Source organism: Anabas testudineus, chromosome 14 (assembly GCF_900324465.2).
Source record: "Anabas testudineus chromosome 14, fAnaTes1.2, whole genome shotgun sequence".
NCBI lineage: Eukaryota > Metazoa > Chordata > Actinopteri > Anabantiformes > Anabantidae > Anabas > Anabas testudineus.
In genome coordinates this window covers 16136508-16158760 of record NC_046623.1, presented here as the reverse complement: position 1 = coordinate 16158760, position 22253 = coordinate 16136508, and the positions used below count along the sequence as shown (strand labels likewise).

At 40.7% G+C, this 22253-nt stretch overlaps 1 protein-coding gene across 3 annotated transcripts in view; it reads right to left on the bottom strand.

Annotated features, from left to right (window-relative positions):
* The window catches only part of LOC113169602 (glucocorticoid receptor), a 53126-nt gene extending 31124 nt beyond the window's left edge, over positions 1 to 22002 (bottom strand). Inside the window, exons 1-2 of one of the 3 annotated variants that reach the window (XM_026371156.1) lie at positions 21518 to 22002; positions 18352 to 19634 (exon numbers count right to left, since the gene is read on the bottom strand). In XM_026371156.1, coding sequence (XP_026226941.1) covers positions 18352 to 19625 — 1274 coding nt within the window. In that variant the 5' untranslated portion in view covers positions 19626 to 19634; positions 21518 to 22002. Of the gene's footprint in view, positions 1 to 18351; positions 19635 to 20637; positions 20926 to 21517 lie in introns of those variants that run through there. The other 2 variants (XM_026371155.1, XM_026371157.1) reach the window with 2 other exon arrangements.
* Between the last annotated feature and the right edge of the window lie 251 nt (positions 22003 to 22253).

The following is a 22253-nucleotide window of genomic DNA, read 5'->3' as shown; positions in this document are numbered from 1 at the left end:
TTGGCACTGAGCTTCCACTAATCGATCATGATACAGAGGGCTGTGCTCAGCAGTGTAGTGTGATTTGTTCGTTAACTTGTTGGCTAAGACGACGTTTCACAATCCACGACCATTATGACATCTTACTCTATTTACATCCAATTATCAGCTCACAGTGATGTTGACAGCACTGTTTTTGGGAGTCTTCAGAGTCAAAACTGTTCTACTGTTATATTTTATATATTTCAAGTTTCACCTTGTGTAAAATTGACACTATAACAAACTCTTTATCGTTGGTACCAGGAAACTCAGAATCATATTCAGAAACTCTATGGAGACGTTTTTAAGTAAATAGAAAAATCAATACATATGTCTGTTGGTCTAAAACGTGTACCTTACTCCTTTCTTTTTGACTATTCATATTTTTTTTTTACCATCATCTCATCCATAATATATTTATTTATAGCTGACAGTAATGTGGGACAGAGCGGCTGAGCAGTCAAACCATAACAGAGACAAAACAAAACAGCATGGCAGAGCTCAGCTGCCTGCAGGCGAAGCTATGTAGGCAGAACTAAAAGCAGAAAAAAAAAAGAAACCCACACACCTGTGGTTGCTCATCTCCTAAAATTATATAACTGGTCCGTGACAAAAAGGCATGCCAAGCACTGCACGAATGTGTATTTGATTTGGTTCCACCCCAGCCCAAGGCGCACTGCAAACAATGCCGTCTGGTGAATTACAAGCAAGATCGGTTAAATATTTAGCCGTTATTAAACGAAGCAAAGTTTGTTTGTTTTTTTCAACAGATGTCAAACTGCCAGCAAAGAAGATAAAACAAGGCCGAATTATACTCGACTACTACTTATATGTTACAATAGTACAACATTACCAACTGTTGAAACACAAAATTACAGATATTCACACACACAAATCTCGTATCCCATTAAAAAGACTCATAACAAATTTTGTGTGTTCTGAATTCAAAGGCAAACTTTCACCTTGCGTCCATAAGGACGCAGCGCTACGTTTTTGTGACTGTCCTGGTTTTAATGCAGAGCTTGCTCTCCCTCAATCAATAAAAGAGGCCAACTATTATCCCGGAGAGAAAGAAAAAAGAATTCCCCGAGTTATGAAATGACTGCAGTGAGGAGATGAGAGGAAAATAAAGCCCAGTCAAATAAAACTAGTTTTAAGTAATAAATTTAGGGGGTAAAAAACAACAAGATTGCACAAATCACTTTCTCAGATTTCACAACGGAGATTTCACAAACAGCACCCACTGTTATTATGACCTTATTCAAACACAGCAAGTGAACGATGATAAAGGGAAACGGAGAGGAGGATTTCAAAATAGAGATCTCAAAACAAGCCACTGTGACAGACTGCAGCATAGGAGGGTTGGTTGTGTCTGGATCACTGAAGACAAGAACATGTGGCCAGAGGCCTTGACAGCAAGTTGACTGGCCTACCTCTCTAACATTTCAGCTTCCTCTGAGAAGGCCAATGGATCATGAGCCTCGGTGCTGCTCTTTGGCTCTGCCTACAGGAGGGAGGGCTCCTCCAGATATTCACTTTCTCTCAAGTGAACTCATTGACTGATGTAAAGAAGAACATGAAAGCATAAAGTGCCTGATAAGAGCTCTGGAGAGGTGATTCACTTGTCCATGCTCCTATTATTGTAATCCAAACAACCACAGCAGCATAGCAGCTACAACAAGCTCACAGCAGGTAGAGGGGAAATTGCCTGTGCCTCTGTCAACAGCACTTAGAATAGTGTATGTTTATCAGAGCTGAGCACATCCAAAGGTTGGTGGCTTGGTTCACATACAAATGACGACAGCGTTTCTAGTTGTTAAGACAGGAAAGCCACAAACATACATGAATATATATTGTTAAATGTGTTTAGAGACCTGGAGTTTAAAAATACACATGACCAACAATGAGTCTCCACAAACGTCGCCCTGCCAGCCAAGTAAATGGAAAAGAAAAAAAAAAAACAATATCCGCAGCATTTATTTAACAGAGGAAAATAAAACCATTAGTGGTAAAAGTAACATGGTTCAACATTAATGGACCAACCACAATAAAGCACAGACTCCCCAAAGCAGTGCCTCAGAGGTGTGCTCAGGACACCGTGTGTACTAATGCATCCTGCATGCACACACACATACAAACAATGCACACACACACTCGTTCCTCATAGCTTTCCATGGTAATCTCCCCAGGTGCTCGAGCCAGCACAAATCATTGTTCATCTGAGCTTTCCTTTAGTCCTGTGCTCTTTTCATTTCAGGGCACAATCAACATGTGAATAGCCAAGCAGAGATCTTTTAAGGACAGACTTCCCACTCCTCCACCACATCCCATTCGAGGAGGGTTTGGAGTGCTGACAAGAGCTATCATTTTTAATTACTTTTTCCCATTTGACCATTTTTTTGAGTGTGTTTTATTTTCTGATTCAGATGACCCCAGTGAGTGCCCGTGGGTGTTGTGCCAGGTTAGTTTTGTTCTGTTTTCTGGGATGATTATATCTTTAAAATAGATCACAAAGCAGCCACACAGCAGGGAGAGCATTGTAAACCACATGCTGAAGCCTTTATATCTCCACAATGAACTGAAAACTGAAACATCTGACACAGTGTGTGTCTACAACCTCCACAAAGTGTGTCCAGACAAATCATTCAAACAACAACAGACCCAACATTTGGAAATATCTTCAAATGATCCCATTCATTTCCACATTTTGGCACAATGTTGTTAAGCTGCACGTCAGCTGCATCTTCTCATAACAATAACTCAAGAAATGGAAAAAGGAAAAAAGGAAATGGAAATAAAATGTAGTTATCTTTTGATCTCCTCATTAAAAGCTTCCTTTCCACACCATTATCCATGTCCATCACAGCTGCACACAGAAATCTGCTCCAAAACATATTTTATTGTGAAGAACGCTGTGACTCCTTAAATATTCAGCAGAGATGTTCACTACAGGTCTTTGAGTGAGGCTTGTCCCAAATATTCATAGGAAGTCAATTATTTCTGCTTGAGTGGTAAGTGCATTGTTATTTACTGTAATTTCATAAGGACTAATATTAAATAAGGAGCATAGTGGAGCCTAGCAGAGCGTGGCAGAACAGGGGGATAAAGGCTGGTTTGGAGTCTCCTGACACTGAAGGCCTGTGGTTTAAGTAAAAAGAAAATATTAGCAACATGTGATCCTCCCTGAAAAAAGAAATAAATATTCACAGCACTGATTTAGAGGAGCTAAATAAAACCATTACTTTTCACCATGGGTCAACATTAATGGGCCAAAAAACAGTCCCCCAATCAGAGGTGTGCTTAAGGGAGGGTGTATGTACCAATTCATCCAGCATTCATGCATACAAACACATGTACAAACACAAACACACTCCTCATTCCTTTCCATGATTATCTCCCCAGGTGGCACCAAGCAGCTCCAGGCAGCTCAGTATTCATAACATCTGCCGTTAAAATGATTTTGAGCTGATTATGAATAAATGTGGGAGGACTGCTACTGTGTTTAGGCTGGAACAGCAGGTCAAGTGAGTGTACAACAAAATCTAGGTGTACTACAAACACAAGAAACAAGAAAATGATGATCACAACCGGCTCCACAATTTATTAATGTGACCAGGATTTCAAACCATTAAAGAAAAACACACCATGAAGGCTAAAGAATAATCCACCAGCAGGAAAGGTGATTCTACATTAATCAATAATTTATCAAGATTAGAATTGTTTTTCTCTTTAATATAATGTGAAATTTATTTTACATTATTTATTTCTCAATTATTTGATTTATGTAGAAGCACATTTGTTGCAATGTGTGAAATAAGCTGCATTTTTCTCTTCTAGATTTTTATGACATTTTGAAAGCTGTAATCCTGTTTTGTGAAGAACACATTTGCAGTTTAGTTGCATAAGAATGTCATTTTCAGCACTGGCTGTGATTAACCTAGATTAACATTTTTCTTTTCAAATATAGGCAAAGCTTGCCAAATATACTTTTGCTCACAATGGTGTCTTTTCTCTATTTTTATCTTGAGCGTTAGCCACATGAGTAAGTTAAGACAGAAAAATTTAATAAAATTAATTCATAACAACAGGGAACTTTGCCAGGAGAACTATCTGGACCTAAAAATAAATGGCAGCTTGGGCGTTTTGTGCAGTTAACAGCACTTGACTGTCTTCCAGAGCTACAACTTAACACGGGTCAAAGGCATTTCATCCCAGCAAGACTTACCCAAATGACTTAGACACTGCAGGCTGAAAAATCGGTTTTCAGAATAATGGTGAAAAAACTTGACCCTGGAGTTCAGCTCTATAGCAACGGCACTAAAGAAACAGCATGAGTAAGTGTGGTGGAGCGTTCTCACTCACAGTGTTATGTTTTACACCAACATCAGCCTGCAGACATCCACAAGTGTGTAAACAAGACAATATTTCCTGTTAATATCCGACTCCTGCCCACTAGCTTGTGATCGTGCAGCTTTGCACCATATTTCAGGCATTTATATTACTGTGTGACGTTTTGGGAGGAACCTGGGAAGGGCATGAGTAAGCAAACGGAGATTTAGTTTATTGCTCAAAGACATGTTGACGTGATACAAGACTCCTGCCTACAAATACTGAGCATTTAAAGATTACATACTTCTGAAGTTAAATAAGTGCAAATACATGTTATAATGCAAGTTTGTGCAACAGCTCCTCTGGTCTTGACACTAAATAGTGTCTAGTGACTAATAGTGCTCATTTGAGATCCTGTGTCTCCCCCCTCCTCCAATCACTCAGTTCTGATTGGCCAGGTTGTCAAAGTCTTTCAGTGGGCCAAACTATGCCTGGTTGGAATAGCACCATCTTTCAGCAACGCCCTAACCGAAAACCCGGCCACACACTGCGGAAGGTTGTAGAAACAGTTGCCTGTGAAGTCCCGTCAACAGATAATGACACTGCCTGAAGTTTGTTGCAGGCCTGTAACTGCATCAATTGTTGTTCAATTGTTTCATCTTTGAAAGAAGCAAAGTTAATTTTCCCTCACAGCCAGACAACACTTCCTGCAAGATATATTGGCCTCTGCACAAACCGTCAAACTAGCGCTGGCCTGTAAGCAGAGCTGTGGCAGATAACCTGAGAGGGTGGGCGGGAATGCATCATTTTGGAAAAAAAACTCTTGAGAATGAAGAAAATTGGCCAGACACCAGAACCTGAGTGTTTCCCTACCAGCCACCATGCAAACACATGAGCATTTCAAGCTTTGGGCCTTAAATATGTGCAATGGAAGCACCTGACTTTACAAATATATACATCTAAGCTTTTGTAGCATATTTAAAAGGTAATTATGCAGCTGGGATCATAAAAATTCAAGGAAATGTATTTCACTGGCAGCTTGTTTTTTTATTTTCAGAATAGGAAATATATTTCTCACTAATATATTATTTGCTAAAATCAATCTGCATAGAGCTGAAGGCTAATGAATTCTAAATGAACCGCTTTGCTGCAAAAGGGACACAGAGAGGAAAGAGTGATGAAACAGTGGTAAGAGAGCAAACATCCAGAGAAAAGAAAGGAGAGAGTGCAACGGGGAGCAGGCTGAGGTAAAAAGGGAGAGTGTCAGCTGTAATTAATGGTTAAAAGGCTAATGGTGAGGTGGCTAATGTGGAGCTGGGGAATGACTGACATTTGAATAAGGCCCCAGACGTTTAATGTGCAAAAGCTGGGGTGAGCAGGCATCCGCAGATGAGCAGGCGCAATATTAATTATGCAAGACACAAAACAACAAAGTCCAAACTCATGAAAGTGCTACACAGGCGAAGAGATCTGATGAATGCACGTGTTTTCTAGGTGCAGCAGCGTACGTTGAGCTGTATCTAATGTATGAAAGGTAACACGAGAAGTTTATCATTAGCATTTTTATCAAGTCGACACAGGCGATGAGGGAATGATCAAGTCATGAACTGTATGTGAATGTTGTGGTATTAAGGCCTCACTGTGGTTAGTTATTTATCAAGCAAAAATGACAGGTCCCAACTTGTTTTATATAACTGAAACCTGTACATCCTATATATATATATTGAACTAGTGTCTGACATTTTTTTAAGTAAAAATAATTGTTTGCTCCAGGGTTAGATAATAAGATTGATGACACGTTCCTCCTGGAAATCTGGCGCCTTCTAATCTCTGATTTGAACTTTTTGGCATGGATTGCGTTAACTGTGCACCGTATTTCCTCTGCCTCTGCAAGATGTGAGGAGAAATAGGTGACCTAAATTTGGTAAATAGGAAGCTTGTCAGGAATTTGAGCAAGAGCGGCCCTGGTTTGCAGCTTTACAACAACAACAAACTTTAAGTGCACTCTCAAACAACATGAAAGTGTAGAAAACAAAGCCGTGTCGTGCTCAGACCAATTCTGACTATTAAACAATGTCTGATAAAAACAACGGCAGATCAAAGAGTTGAAAACTGCAATGTTAAGAGGGAAGAAAAGTGAAGACTTAGTGTGCTGAAGAGTGGAAAAAACAGAAAGTACGAGACGAGAAAACAGTAGGAAAGAGGTGAGAGTGAGAGAAAGCATCAGGGAGAAAGCTGCCGACAGAGACAGATATAGAACGCAGCCCAGCTGGATTATGGCCCGTTTACAGTAGAGCTCCTCCTCCTTTTCCTCCTCTCCCAGAGTGAGGACAGTCAGAAAAGAAACAAAGAAGAACGGTCCTTAATGGAGCCAGAACTACAGTTCTCAGCTGATCGCTCACAGTAACAGTCTGATACCACAGGAAAAACTGATTGACAGGTCTTAATTCAGCTGTATGATCATAGTGGGAATGTAGTTTGTGTAGATTGTGTTTTTAATACATTCTACAGTAATATATAATAAAGAAATCATCATTACATTTACTATTAATGGGTTTCAGGTAACTGAACGACAGAGGTGTGTAGTCAGGGATTCAGCTGGCACCCTTAACTCTGAGACCCTCTGCAAATTACTTGTAATCTATGTGTGCTTTTGTGCAAAAAAAAAGGGCCACCCATGACTCCAAGCAGCTAAATCATGGCCTTCTGTGGTGCACTCAAGGTATGCATGACAGGGCAATGCCAGAGCTCCAGAAGTAGCTGCTCCAGTCTGCTTGAATACAACTGTGAAAGCCGTTATATAACACAGCTGGCCAGCTTCCAAGCCTGAGCAAAAGGAGATGTAAAAACACAGAAGCTGTAAACAGGTCAGAGCAACCCGTAAGTAAGTCAGAGTGTTTTTTCTTTAATATTCAAAAATCCTGGTGTCACCAGCTCTGCCCTGTAAGGTTATATCAGGCATGACAGCAGGTTTCACACACCTTTCTATCTGGGCTTCCTCTTCCAAACATGTTTGCTCCCGTTGCTGCTTTGTATTACAACTCTCCACAAGACAAACAATGACTGCGATGTGAAATGGGATCAGATCAGATCTAAGCCAATATGTTCAGAAAGCTGCCAAAGCAGTTAGCCAAGGTCCCACTTCAGCACTAGAATCATGCTAGCACAGTGCCCTTTAGCAGCAGAAATTGGCACGCTGTGTACAACTGCAGAATGCCTTCAGAGGACTCGAGCTGAATCAAGACCGTGCACTTGTTGACACTGTGGCAGCTATTTCTGCAAGCCTCTATGATAAGACGGTGGATTCACTTGCCAGCTGTCCAAACAGCCTGGTTGACGCACATCAAGCTACTGCTAAATTGCCGCTGAAGGATGAAAAAGTGTTTTTAATATCCTGAGTGTAAGTTATGTGAACAAGCCGACAGAAAGGCAAATAACATATCTAAGAAAAAATGTAGCTTCCACTCGTAATGATTAAGGGATCAGGCATGACTTCAGATGAGTCCCATTATAGCTTGAAGAGACGAAAGGTCCTCTAAGGTTACGGGCTACGGGCTACGCTGGATCCCAGTGCCAGTATAGCTTCTGGATGCTGGATGCTTGAAACGTTCGAGGGTTTCACAACACTATCTCAAACGAGAAAAAGCCGGTGGCAGAAAGCAAAAAAAGGAGAAACTAGTTGATGCACGGCTGTGTTGTAATCTCCATCGCATCCCCGTGAGACATCGAGGCCACTGTCGAAGGTGGAATTTGAATTTAAATACGGTGACTGATTTAGCGATATGAGTGATGACCACAATGATTCGTCACTCTTCCTGCTACAGTGTAATAGCACCACTTCAAAGCATTTTGAGATTTATCTACTTTCAATAACACCATTAACAAAACAGCTCTACTCCATTTCCCATGTGTTAGTCATGCAGAATGGTACCAATAGAAAATATAACATTTTCACATCATATCCAAATAAATAAAAAACATATCAATAAAGAAATGAGGCTATCATTGCAGCCCGATTCACTGTCGGTATCTGACCCTAAAAGTTATGTTTAAATTTAAAATCCTCTTTCTCTTGCAAAGGGGTGTTGTCTTCTACTACTGTAATTAAGGGAACAAAACAAACATACCTTACTGTTGCAGTAAGCATTAAATGTTTATTGCCAGCAATCAGTGAACCTGTTCTTCATGTCTCATGATCACAGAAATAGTCCTTGCTACTCTCACTACCTTCACGGTTTTTACACCTTTTAGTATACCAGCCTACTTTCCGGAAGACAAGTAGCCTGCTACAGGGAAACAACGAGGGTACCACTCTTTACTGTTGGCTGCAACAACAGAGGATGTATAGGGGAATGCCTAGAATGGGCAGAAAGACAGAATGCGGTCAATGAAGCAAAGAGATATCTGAAGAGGAAAAGGTGACAAGTACAAAGGAAGGCAGTAAGCAGGGGACATCAAAAAAGGCAGCCAGTGTTCGGAGGAAAAGGAAGAGGGTAATGCGGGGGTGTTGGTTATACAGTGCTACACTTTTGATAATCATTCTGTTTCCCACAGGTGTAGAGCTACATGTTCTTTAGTTGAGGGTAGGAGCTCTCAAGAAGATTTGGTAGGCATGTGGCACAATAGCTCTAATCCTAAAATAATGTGCCTACAATTTAGAGTCAAAGTAAAATGTTCTTTTCTTTTTAAGCCTGTAAACTAGGCGTAATTCATACATTCAGACTCTTGCACATAACATATTATACAGGAAACAAACATGGCAACAACATGTCTACAGGTAAAGGTTCAAGTTAGACAGGCCTGCGTAAGACTGTTTGAACTGAGACACAAATAAGACGTAAGTGCTGATAAACAATATATTACTACAGCTTTCACTCTGTTGTGCAAAGCTACAGTTTGAGGTTGTGGTTAGTGAGGTTCTTCCAACTTTGTGAGTAAAAAATCCAATTTCACAGGGTGTTCCAGTTACAATTTTCAACTGGGAACTCAATTTTGACTTGTGAAACCAAACATAAGATTCATTGTCAGCGATGCATGTTTAGTGTCTAGTCCAGATTAAGCGCCAATTCATCCAACAGACTTGAAATTAAAATTAATTCAATTCAATTTTCATCTCCAACTACAGTTACTCAGTTTACAATTGTAATTAATTGACTGCAGAAAAGAAAATCATAATAACATTAACTTAGTCATCACTTTATAAATTCAAACCAACCAGTATCAAGTTTCAATTTAAATGCTGTTTTAGCCCCAACAATGCCCTAAGATGACATATCTGTGGTACCTATTTTAATAGGGCAACATCTCCATCAATACACTGTGAGCTTTATCAGGGGTAACAACAACTTTAAAAAGCACACGCTTTGAATGCTGTCAGTGTTACCCCCACAGTTGAAATCCATCTAACTCATGCCACTAGATAAGTAATAAATATAATATAACTGGCACATTGCGTCTTCCACCACACAGGTCTATTTCCAACATTGCTTTGGCGGGGGGAAAATTGGCACACTGTAACTCACAGCGACACATTATCATCACAACCTAAAGCGCCTTTAAAAATAGTGGTTTGACCTTAGCACTAGCTGTGCCGAAAATACACAAGCACTAGACACAGAGGGGCTTGTAGTCTATTTTAATGCATAACAGAGAGATGGGTCAATATTCCCATTCAAATTCATTAAATCTAAGTACCAAGAAGGGCTGGGGTTATTTTACTTTCACTTAACCCAACACACAAACCAAAGTTTTGTAGAAAGTGATGATAAAGAAAGTAAAAAGGGTCACGACAGACAGATACACCATGACCGCATGACAAAGTTCCACTTGTCCTACCTCGGGTAATGTAGATTCAAGCATGGCAGACCTAGAATAAAAAACAGGATCTGTTCCCACTGCACACATTAACAATAGGGTGTGTACTTTAAGAAAAGCTATTATTATATTTTTAAACTACTTGGTTTGTGAATTGCAGCAATCAAACTGATTCTAATTGGAAATAAATAAGGCTAGTTCTTGTGAATGTGTGGCATGCTTTTTAAATTTATGTCTTATTTCCTTCATTCTTATGTACGATATAGAGCTACAGGATCGAGTGGACACTAATTTATATTGACTGGAGGGTACCAACATATTGAAAGCTGGGGAAATGAAGGGGTGCTTTCACAGTATGTGGTAACATCTGAAGTCATTTCCTAAAGTTGACTTTGGAGGAAAGTGTGTTTTAAAGTGTTAAAGGAAACACACGGTCTAGCAAAGCAACCTGTAGTGCAACTATTGACAGCACAGTTCAGCTTTTAATAGCAGTGCATTTCAATTTCTAGATGGAGCTTGATTTCAGTGTGTAGCAATAGTTCAAACATGCAATGAGAAGTGGGTCATTCATAAAAATAAAGGCCAGACCAATACTGAATCCTGTTAATAGCATTTAACAAAGGCAAAATTAGGTCATTATCATTTTTACCTCAAACCAGCTGCAATGGATCATATGATTACACCAAGTTTGAAGAGCAGCTGTGGGGGTTTATTGTTTGTTTCCACATGTATAGTTGCCTTGGTCAGGTAAATCATTGACTTATGGCACTAGGTGCGTTGTCTGACAACTTACGCCATAGCCAGCAGGCCGCAAATGAGTACTGTAGAGAAAGTTGTTCCATGCATGTTTGCTCAGATTAAAAATAAAGAAATCAGTAGGTCTAATGCAATAAAATAAAATGTATATCACCGTTGTTACAAAATAAACTTAACTGGGCAGCATGACAATCCACCTACATTAACGTCAGTGTGAAAAAGACCGTCTGACTGAAAAAGACGGCCGAGTCTCCAAGGAAACTGTCATTTTTACACCAGCCAGTACTCGATTAACACACCTTTTAAACAAACAAAAAATATAAATAGCTCCTTATAATCATGTTGGGGCTTTGCCAATCAAAATGGGCGTTTCAGTACTCCATCAGGCATTTTTCAAAACCATATGTGAATAATATCAATATAAATCTTAAATTTGACACTTGACAGTCATCAGCTCCTTCCCTTTCAAAGTAACTCTACCTTGTCCAATTAACTCTTTGAAAGAATGGCCCTGAGGATGTATTTGTTATTAGCTATGATTAAAAGACCATCAGCAAATGAAATTAACTGCAGCTCTAAGTGCAGCGGGATTTATCAAGTTTCTCACACATGCAGGTTAGATGCTCTGTGCCAGAAGGGTCTGTAGCCCTGTGGGGACAGTCTCCCAGGCTACTCTGCCACCCTACTGACACTGAAGGTATCAGGTGGAAGCAGAATTCCAAACTCCCATTTCTTAAAACTTAACCCAATAGGGGATCAAAGGGAGCAGCATATTCCTGAAGAAATTCAGAAACGCTCCTCTCTGAAGTCATATTTGTACATTAGTTTCAAATTAGACTTTAACTAAAATCAATAAAATCATATGAAATACAGAATCACTTTTTATATCACTAATATTTGTTATTTGCAATAGAATTTTAGAAAAACAGTGAGATAATTTAAACATAACTAAAATCATTGAGGTTACATTTACAGCTCTTATTATTGGTTCAATATCCAGAAATCAAGAAGTGTGCAAATTCCTTGTAGAGATTAAGGGCATTCCCCTTCTTGCTGACTTGGGAAGGAGAGGTTAAATTGATCGCATCTGTATTACATAAAAGATAGACAGAGAACAAGCGATGACGACCCACATGCAGGCAGACAGGCTGCACAACACATACAGAACAACAAAATATCTCACAGTTTAGTGAGCAAGCAGACTGAAAACCAAGCCAACAGTAAAGAGAACAGAAAAACACAAAATGGTCCAGTGCCCAACTGCTCTCAGGGTTTCTACAGTGACGGGCTAAACTGGAAAGCAACGAAGGCAGGAAATTCCACCAACTTGACTCATCGATCAGAAAACAAGCCATGACATATCAGAGAATATACAGCACTAGCGGAGAAACACAGCACTAAGTCCTGTTTGTAATATCTGTGTTCTTGTTGGGAGTTTCCCCATTCTTCTCTGCACTAGTGTCACAAAGACAAAACCTGAACCTGAACGTTTTTGTGCTTACTTCAAAATCTGTTCAGACAACAAATGGAGGAAACAGGAAGAGTGGACGATAATCAATGATCAGACAAGTACTTTATTTAATTCACCGCTAACTTTAGGGAATATCACTAACCGTTTTGCATTTCACACTGCGTTTAATCAGCAGTCAAGAAATTTCGATTTGTTTACGCATGAAAATAAATCATGTGTGCTCATGCCACTTCTTGAGAGCTGTGTGCTCATTTGTGCAAGTAAAACAAACACGTGTGCTTCAATAGTTCTCAAATCATCAAAGAATTATTAGATTTAATGAAGCGAAAATGTTTGGCTTGTACACACGCATTAAAGTTATCTGCATGAGTCATGCTGTGAAGTAATTTCAACTATATATAGAGTATTTAATATTTAAATGTTTCAAACTTAATAGAATTTAATTTCACAAACATGGTACAGGAGAAAAAAAAATTACCTTGCCAGCAGAAACATAGTGAAAAAAATGCACAGACAAGTCAGACTGGTTTTATTATTTTTTGATTATAAGGGGGCACAAAGAGGTACAAACTCGATAAACAATGATTCACTGTTTCGTACATGCATGACACAAGGGCAAATAATAAAACCTTTTTTGTTTTTGTTGGGAGTTTGAGGATTAGCTCACCATTTCCACTGACCAATTTCCCCAGGAAAACGATGAGATGCTCTGCACTGTTTCTAGTTAATGCAAATTTCAAATGCCTGTAGCTTTTTTTTTGGCTTGGGATTATTTTTTGTTTTTTTACACATGCTGCTGTTTGTGGCCGTGTTGCTAACGTTCAGTTTTTGTTTTTTTGTCAAACTGTACAAGTTGTTTTTGTTTGTTTGTTTGCCCTGGAAAAAAGTAACTTTGTGCACTATTCCACTGCTTAAGTTAAAGACATTACAAATGTTGATGAAAACCAGCACTTCAAGCATAGTACCCTTAAAGCCAAGTCAAATACAGTTAGATCCATAAATAATGGAATGATTATATATCTGGGGGGCATCTGTCTTCAAGAGGTTTTACAAAAAGTGTGGCATTAATCATTAAGGAATTACAATAATATTACAGTAACACCCCCATTTTGGAGGTCATAATAGTGACAAGAATTGCTAACAAGCAGTTGCATGGCCAGGTGTGGCCTGTTCCCTTGTTAGCCTACTACATGATTAATCAAGCAGATAAAATACTTGGAGGTGGTTGAGTGTTACATTTGCATTGGACTAAAGAGGTATCTAGTCAAGTGAGGAGAGCCATCAGGCTTAAAAAAAATAACATCATAGACATCGCAAAGAAATTGGGAGTGCCCAATATAGTAGTTTGGAACACTCTTAAAAAGAATACAGATTTACAACTAGGTGCAAAACACTGGTAACTTGTACCAGAATGACTCGGAGAGAAAAGTATGGTAAAGGAACGGAACAGCTCATGACCCAAAGCATGCCACATCATCTGTCAAGCATGGTGGAAGGATGCCATGGGAAGCCAATGGAACTATGTCACTGGTGGTTTATTTCAACAGTCAGTGATTTCAGGCACTCACTGACTGCAAAGGATTTTCGCAAACCATTAAGAGCCTCATGTCTGTCATTTATGAGCCCCCCCAAAAAATAAATAAATTGAGCTAAGTGTAGATTACCTGATCAACTAGTTCATTTCAGGTAAGGGTAAGGGCAAAGTACCAACATAATCAAAACAATAATAATCATAACTTTTAAATTCAGAACAGAACAGAGGGGACGATGACCTGAGCCACTTGAGTCACCAGACTTGACACTTCCTGTTTCCTAATTGAGTTGTTTCCAAACATAATAATCTCGTCGTCTGTTTATGAAGCACTGTGAGTCAGATCAGCCAGGGCTATTTTTATCCTCACTTCTGTCATATCCCGGCACAGTTTGCTTTTCTAGATATGGATGTAGCTGAGAATGCATTAGCACTGGAAAAAAGAATCTGTTGCCATCTCAACACACAGCAATCAAATTGATGCTATAAATTTCTGGTCTTCTTACTTCAAACTGAGCTAGTTTAGGCCGGACAGTAAGCCAGTCAGGACGAGGGGAGGAGGAGATTTACAACACACCAAAGAATATCCTCCCAACTTGCTTCGCTAAGCGTACAGTGATCACATGATGTCCAACGAGGCATTTGCGGGTTTGTGTGTCTGTATCATAGTGCACAGTATGGTGGCATAATGTATACATGTATTAAATAGAACAAATGTGTGTGGAGTAAGCACAATGATCACCACAATTGATACCTAATCTAATCCTGTGCACACAATGAACAAAATAAAATGGTTATATTCAACCTGATATGCGCAGCCATCTTTGCAAGAGTACAGGAAGTGGATTATCAAAAACACATCATGAACAAAATAATATTCCCTTTGAACAAACAGCACAGCGAAGCAGCTCTACAGTACATGCTGAATTGAATTGATTCAGCTGAGTTGATTCAGCACTTTTATAAAGAGATTGGCAAATAACAGTATTTATTGTGGGACTATTGAATGCATAATACTCTTTTTATTTGGGTTTTATCGTGCATGTCTTTTCATATTTTGAAGTGAGTTCAAATTCTAAGTTTTCTCAAAGGGTGTTAAAAAGGTTAAATCCACCATGTGGCCTGTGAAATAGGCCTTAGATATGTTCACAACACCTAACACCAGGGTAAACAAGTCAGCAGTCACCCAAACAGCCTTAAAAAAGAAACAGCTTGGCTGTTAAGATCTTGTTTGGCTCCCTGCACTAAAGTGATCTGATGCTTACTTCAAAGACTCAGTACAGTAGACCCGTGGACGTGGAGAGGGTTGGGCAGGCAGTTAGAGGATAGTTAGAATAGAGCATGAATGAAAGAGCTCCTTGTCACGCTGTTGGGAAACTTGTCTTTGCTGTTGTCCGCTGACATGTCTGCCTTCACACAAGCCTTTGGGGGCCATCAAAGATAGAGTCTGTACAAAAACATTAGCAGGCTTCACAGAAGGATTTCTTCACTCCAGGAGTCAAATTCCTTGTATGTGCAAACCTACTTGGCCAGCACAGTTGATCCTGATTCTTTACAGCAACAGTCTCATTGTACCACTCCAACACTGGAAGGTGGCTGTAGAGTTTAAAACGTTACTGTGGAAGCAGTGGAAGACAAAAAGCCTTGCAAAGCCTTGCATACAGCAAAGGTTATCAGTAGGCCTATTAAGCAACAGAAACTCAAACAAACAGTGCAAATTGAGGTTGGCATAATCTTAAGTGATTACAAATTCAGGAAACTGAGTCAACAGACACAATTCTGACCTACTTCAGCTTTGCTTTGTTTTATATGCCTTTGATACCTGCTGCGAAATGACTGTAGAGGACACACAGCAGGACTTTCATGCATGCAGTTTATATAGTGTACTTCTTATATATGTGACCTGTAAAAAAAAAATGACTATAACAAAGGTTTTAAACACTGAATTCTACCAGAAGACGTAAATACAAAGTTGTTAAAATCAACATTAAAATAAAAATTACTATATTCTTATAGTGATATAAATTACAATGTAGTACACAAGGCATACATAATGAAGTAGATATTCAGTGTAACTGCTATTATTAATTATATTATTTAATATTGTCACTGTTTGACTGAACTAAATCAATTAGCTATATTGTTTTGCTATTATTGGTATTATTGCAATGCTGGCTCAGGGTTTCTATTATAAGTTACATTATTGTTCCAGTCAGTTTGGTCACCTAGTTTTACCACACTCCACTTCTAGTAAAAAAAAAAGACTGATATCTGTTTTAACTACATGTAAAAAAACATGTATCTAAAAAATGTCACACGACAGTCAGTCAGACAACCAGACAGCTACACTCGAACAAAAGTGTGGCCTTTTTCAGAGGCTTTATTCTGCAGCTTCTATCCAGGTGGAGGGCCAGATGTGTTTTGCACTGTGACCAGCACGTACAAGCTTTTAGATGCAGCTAAAAAACTATCAATTTTATTATGAATTAGCAAAAATAATAATTAAAAATAGTTTTAAACACTTCTTTTACCACTTCCAAAACACAATGGACAAAAGAGCAGTTGTCATATTTAAAAAGGATGTGAGGATATTTAGATAAGTGTCTGCTCTGACTCTAACAGTGCACTTCTCACGTAAGAGTATGGGTGTGTGTGTGTTTGCACGACATCTTCATGTATACAGAGGTGAAAAGGTGAGAAAGAAAAGTGACTGAGTGACAGTTTAAAGAGAGAGAGGCAGCAGCACACCAGCAGATCTGTACACGTGGCCTCACAGACTCTCTGTGTGTACACAGAAACACACACAGAGACACACACACACACACACACACACACACACACACACACAGTCTTGCTATCTGCGGTTCTGCTCTGGCACACACTGACGCACGCAGCACAGCGACGGAGAAGAGTTTACATCAGCTTCTTAACCCATTTTTCGGGTCAGCGTTGCTCAGAACATTTTATGATAGGATTTTTTACTTGCAAACAGATGGAAAGATTAACAGCAATATTCTGTATCACTGTGTTATCTGAAGCATGTAGAAAAAAATGTGATGCTCAAGTTGATTAACTGAATATCTACTTAATAAAAGGACCATCATACATAATGTCAAAATCTTAGATTAATTCATTTTAGATTTTATGAATGTTTATTTCAAGGTTCATACTGGGCATAAAGTAACATTTGTCTATTTGATGATTAGTTATATAACAAGAGCCCTGAGCCAAGAAACATGACTGCATTCCAACTATGCTGAAAATTCCCATACAGCTAGCTGAGCTTGATGAAATACAGCATAAAATACACTGACGGCTCTACTTGCTCATGAGGTAACGAGGCCATACTTAGTCCTGTACATGTGTAAAATAACTATGGTGTGTATAATTAAAGTATTTGTACTGAAAGATGCAAAGTAACGATCATGTAGAGATGTAACATCAACACATCAATCGGTAATTATCAAACATGATAAATAACTATTTGAGTAACTAGTGAAGTCACTTTTCAAGCCAAACTGTAAAATGTGTTTTTGCTTCAACTATGAAGATTACGGCTTCTTTTAAAATCCTCAAAAATCTGTACAAATAAATCTCCCTTTTAACGTTTCACTAACGACCACTGCAGTTATCAGACAGTACTTCCGAGCTGAAGTGAGGTGTGTCCACTAGACACTTCTCATTCTCACTGTGCTGCACGTACGCACAGAATTTCTCCCAGGACTCGCTGGCCTCACATAAAACATGACCATCCTGCCTCCATCAGAAATTCACATATCTTGTTTTCTTAATCGTTCATTTCCAGTGGGTTGACAAGTTTACGTAACTCTATGATACCGTGTAGAAGCACAACTTTAGAAGAATACCAGACGGTGGCGCACGGACAAATCACGATGTTTTGCTAAGTAAGGGAGAACAAGTGACTGACAAGTAACTAACCCTGTTAAAAAAAACACACCGTCATTTATCGTGGTTTTCTTAAAATGTGAATGGATTGGAGCAATATGTGCCCTGCTGTGTCTGCTCACTAGAGGTGATAAGAGCTGCAGGTCCTCCACCCCAGGGGTGCCAGTCCTGCACTCAATAACAAGAAAAAAGTTACAGACGAAAATGCAACACCACCTGAGCTCACATGGTCTACTGAAGTGAACTGAAAGGTTTGGGCTTAAGTGATGCTTCTGTATCCTATATGCACACCTAAAGTGTCCTGTGGGAGACTGAGGTGTCCTGACACATCACTCCGCACTTAATTTAATTTCAGTGTTACAAACACTGAAACACGTTTTTCTCAAGCTCAGATATGATAACAAGTCGTTTCTTAAAAATGTCATCACCCCTCTGTCTCTTCTAAGAGCACACAGACACCAAAGTCAAGCACAACACAATAGTAGACTAACACTGAATTAGTCACAAAGACAGGAAAGAGACCTACCTGGAGAAGTTGACAGAAAAAGTCGAGGAGGATGGAGCAGAGGGGATTCCATCGTTGCCTCTCTGCATCCCGGACCACTCTCCATGTCTGCTTTCTCCGGCCCAGCTATCAGCCACGGGAGGCAGGTTGGAGTATATGCCAAAAGGCTTCTGGTCTTGTAGATCCACTCTGGAGGATGGACTGACTCTGTAGTGGTAGCCAGATCCTGCACCCACACCCATAGGCGAGGACATGGGGACTCCTCCTTGGAGCGAGCTCATGCTGCCCTGGAGACACTGCGCCTGGCAGAAACCAGCACTGTCCTGCTTCTCCTGTTTGACCACGCCAGGAGTACGGATGTGGATGAAAGAATCATCAGGATCTTTCTCTTCCTTGATCATAACACTGGAGAGAAGTGATTGAGGCGGATGATGCTGATGGTGAAGCTGATGTTGCTGGTGCTGGAGTAGATGCTGCTGCTGCTGCTGCTGCTGCTGCTGCTGCTGCTGCTGGTGATGCACATGGTGTATGGGGTGGTGCTGCTGCTCTGTGCCGTTCACATTGGCACAGCTTCCGCCGTTACCAACCACAGATTTTGTTTCCTTTAGCAAGCCGCTGTCAGGACCACCACCACCACCACCACCACCACTTGTGTCATGTAGGATGTTATCCAAGTGTGCCACTTCTGAATCCAGCTCAAAATCACTGATTTCTGGCAGAGAGCTAGAAAGGTCCAGGTCTTGCCAAATCTCTGTTTCCTCAATTAGGTGACCGCTGTTGCCATCCAAAGCACATGGCCCAGTGCCTGGCTGTCCACTGTAAGTTCCCAAGACCTTATCCATAGAAAAACTCCCCTCCTGCTTGATGTTCTGGGGGAAAAGATCAGGTAGGGGGAGGTTGCCCAGAACAGAGTTGTCTGAGGTGTTAATAACAGAAGTGGACAACTGGTCGAGATCAGAAAGAGACAAACTGTCCTCCATGCTCAACAGACCAATATCCTGGTGTTGTTTCTGCATTCTGTTGATTTTACCCTCCTTCATGTCCGGCTCGTCAAACAGGACATGATGCTGAGGGGGCTCAAAGAGGCCTCCAAACTCTCCTTGGTCTTTGATCCCACCCCGTCCGTTGGGAGCCACTGAGGACTGGGTCAGAGACCCAGTGCCAGGCAGGTGCATTGCAGACTGGAGCATTGAACCAGCTGTGCCACTCGTATCTCTGCCTATTCCGGCTCCTGTCTCCCCAAATGTCAGGCTGTCGTCTCGATTACCGTTGCGCTTCAGTCCACCCTGATCCATTTCTTTATCCTGACACGACAGTGCGTGTGAGTGAAAGAGGGCACAACACGCAAACACACACACACACACACACACACACACACACACACACACACACACACACACACACACACACGCGCAGACAGTGAGAGAGAGAAGAGACGACGTTAGCCTATAAAAACACTTTACAGTGTGGCACATATGACGCTCATCCAGAAGAAAAGAAAATGGCAAAGCCTACTTAATATTGATCTTTCACAATAATAGGTCTCTTGAAACATCTGCATTGAAAATGTGTTATGGCACAGTTTACCAGCACCATCAGAACAAGGCTCGTCTACCACTACGCCTCTGCCTACACTCTACTCTTCTTTATTTATTTTTATTTTTTAAGAAACGACTGCAGCCAACTCAAAAAAGCCATCTCCTCCTTTCACACCCACACTGGAACAATATGGCAGAGACTCAAATGGCAGAAACTAGACTGACTGCATTCTGAATTTTAAAAAAAGTAGACCACGGGGATTACATAGCATAAATGAGAGACACATTCATGTTATTGCTCTCAACTGCTCTCATTTTAAAAGTCAAGAAGAACAAGACATGCCCAGACATAACTTGTGTTATAAGTAATGGCACAGACAGCATGTGTGCAACAACATTTCTTTTTCTAAAGACATTTAAGTACTGTGGGGCTCTGGGCAGCTGTGACAGTCACGATTCACCATTTCCATTGGAGGGAGACTGCTTCTTAACAAATCAGACCAGCCATGGATTTTTAAAATAATAAGAAATTAAATAAAAACGCAACCTCTGCAAAAGAAATCTCTCCCGAGTACGAGTTCTGCAGCTCACTCCTTTTTCTGTTGATCATTAACAATGACAGCTGCCACATCTGGAGGGGCCCAGTCAAAGAAACCAGGCTGAATTGAAAGATAATATTACAAATTACGCATTTTCACATACATGGCGACGTCGTGCGGCGCATGTTGAACTTTAGAAACGCAGTAAATATCCAAAATAAAACTGTTACCTCGAATAAACGCATTGCCAAGCAGCTCGGTTTCCTGCGCCTTGATCAGAACTAGTCCTCGATGGGCTCTTTTAGGTGTTTTTTTTTGTTTTTCTGAGTCTCAAACTGCGTTGACATTCATCCTAGAATACCTAATTCCATGCAGCTTGTAAATATGAGCTACACAGGCAGCTGTTTACAGGCCTGACTGTGCACATACTGACTGCGCTGTGGTTCTTAAAGTCAAGTCCAATAGAGACGTGTGCGTAATCCCTTGAGAGTCTCGATGATTTCTCTGCAAATATGAGAAATGCTTTGTTATTTTTATTGCACTCTCTAGTGGAGAATTAGAAAGAGTTTCACTTTGGTCATGCAATAGGTTTCACCACTTCTCCCCGCCCACACTACGTTACAGACGGCTCTAAGTGCAGAGAGCCAACTACTGCATTTCAACCACACAACCTTCCCAGACTGAAACAGATTAAAGATAACACCGGCCTTGGTGTGTTACACATGAAAAGTTTGAGGTTTCCATTCTGTACTTTTCCTGTCGAACAGCACAGAACAACGCTGCAGAATTAGTGCAACCTGTTGGCTGGCATGGGAAATTACACTCATCACAAACCTACAGCCGGAGAGAGAGTCGGGGAGAATGATAAGCCACGGGGCCGTTGAAGTTTGTGCAACACTTCTCTTCCTTACAAGACGGTACAAAACGGTTCGACGAGCGGCGGTGGCGATAGTGTCGGAGTCTCACACGGCGCAGTGCTGTCAGTTTGCCCACAGCGTTGAGCCGAGGACGCGCACCGTCGGCCTACCTCGGAGGAAAAACCCTTTCTATTCCCTCTCTCTGCCTATTTCTGCAGCCATATAAACACAAGTGGTTGGAAGTGGCAGGTACCTGTAGTGAAAAAAGACTGCGCTCCACCGTTTAGGTCATCTCCAGTAAGTCCCAGTTGGAAAAACATCAGAGAAATAGCGCAGTGTCCCCTCAGTCCACCTTTGCAACAGTAGCCCTTCCTTGAAGTAATGTTGCGTGTTGAAATGTCAGCTGGATTTGAAGCTGCCTCTCTCCCGTGCTGCAGAAACAAATGCTTTCCGCAATATCAACTGTTTTATAACTAAAGTCAACAACGACGCTGACCTAGCTGGAGCTGGCGAGCCACCGTGTGCGCCGTTTCGCCGATCTGTGTCAATAACTTGCCGGTAGCGAGGAAAAAGTGATCGATGGGTCAATTGCTCGCAGCCTCACGATAAATCCACAATGAATCGACGGATCTGCGGCACATTATTCTGCTGTTGCGCCATTAAACCAGTGAGTGCATTAAAGATATATAATTCAGCCGTGCGGTGCTGCCCTGGCGCACTCAACTGCAAACTCAGGGAGGGCAGGGCGGACAGTTAGAGAGACGGTGTCAAACCAACTCCAGCAAGAGAAGCACTTCCTCCTCCTGCGTTCAGAATAAAAGCTCTGTGGTTGCTACAGTTATTCTAAAGGATGGAAAAGTGACGTTTAATTCAGACATATGTGCATTTATTACCAGGTGAGACATCCCACTAAACCGTTTTCAATCACTGAAGTTTTTCCAATGTGATTGTTTCGTTTTATTTCAAAGTAAAATAGCTCCACTTCCTGT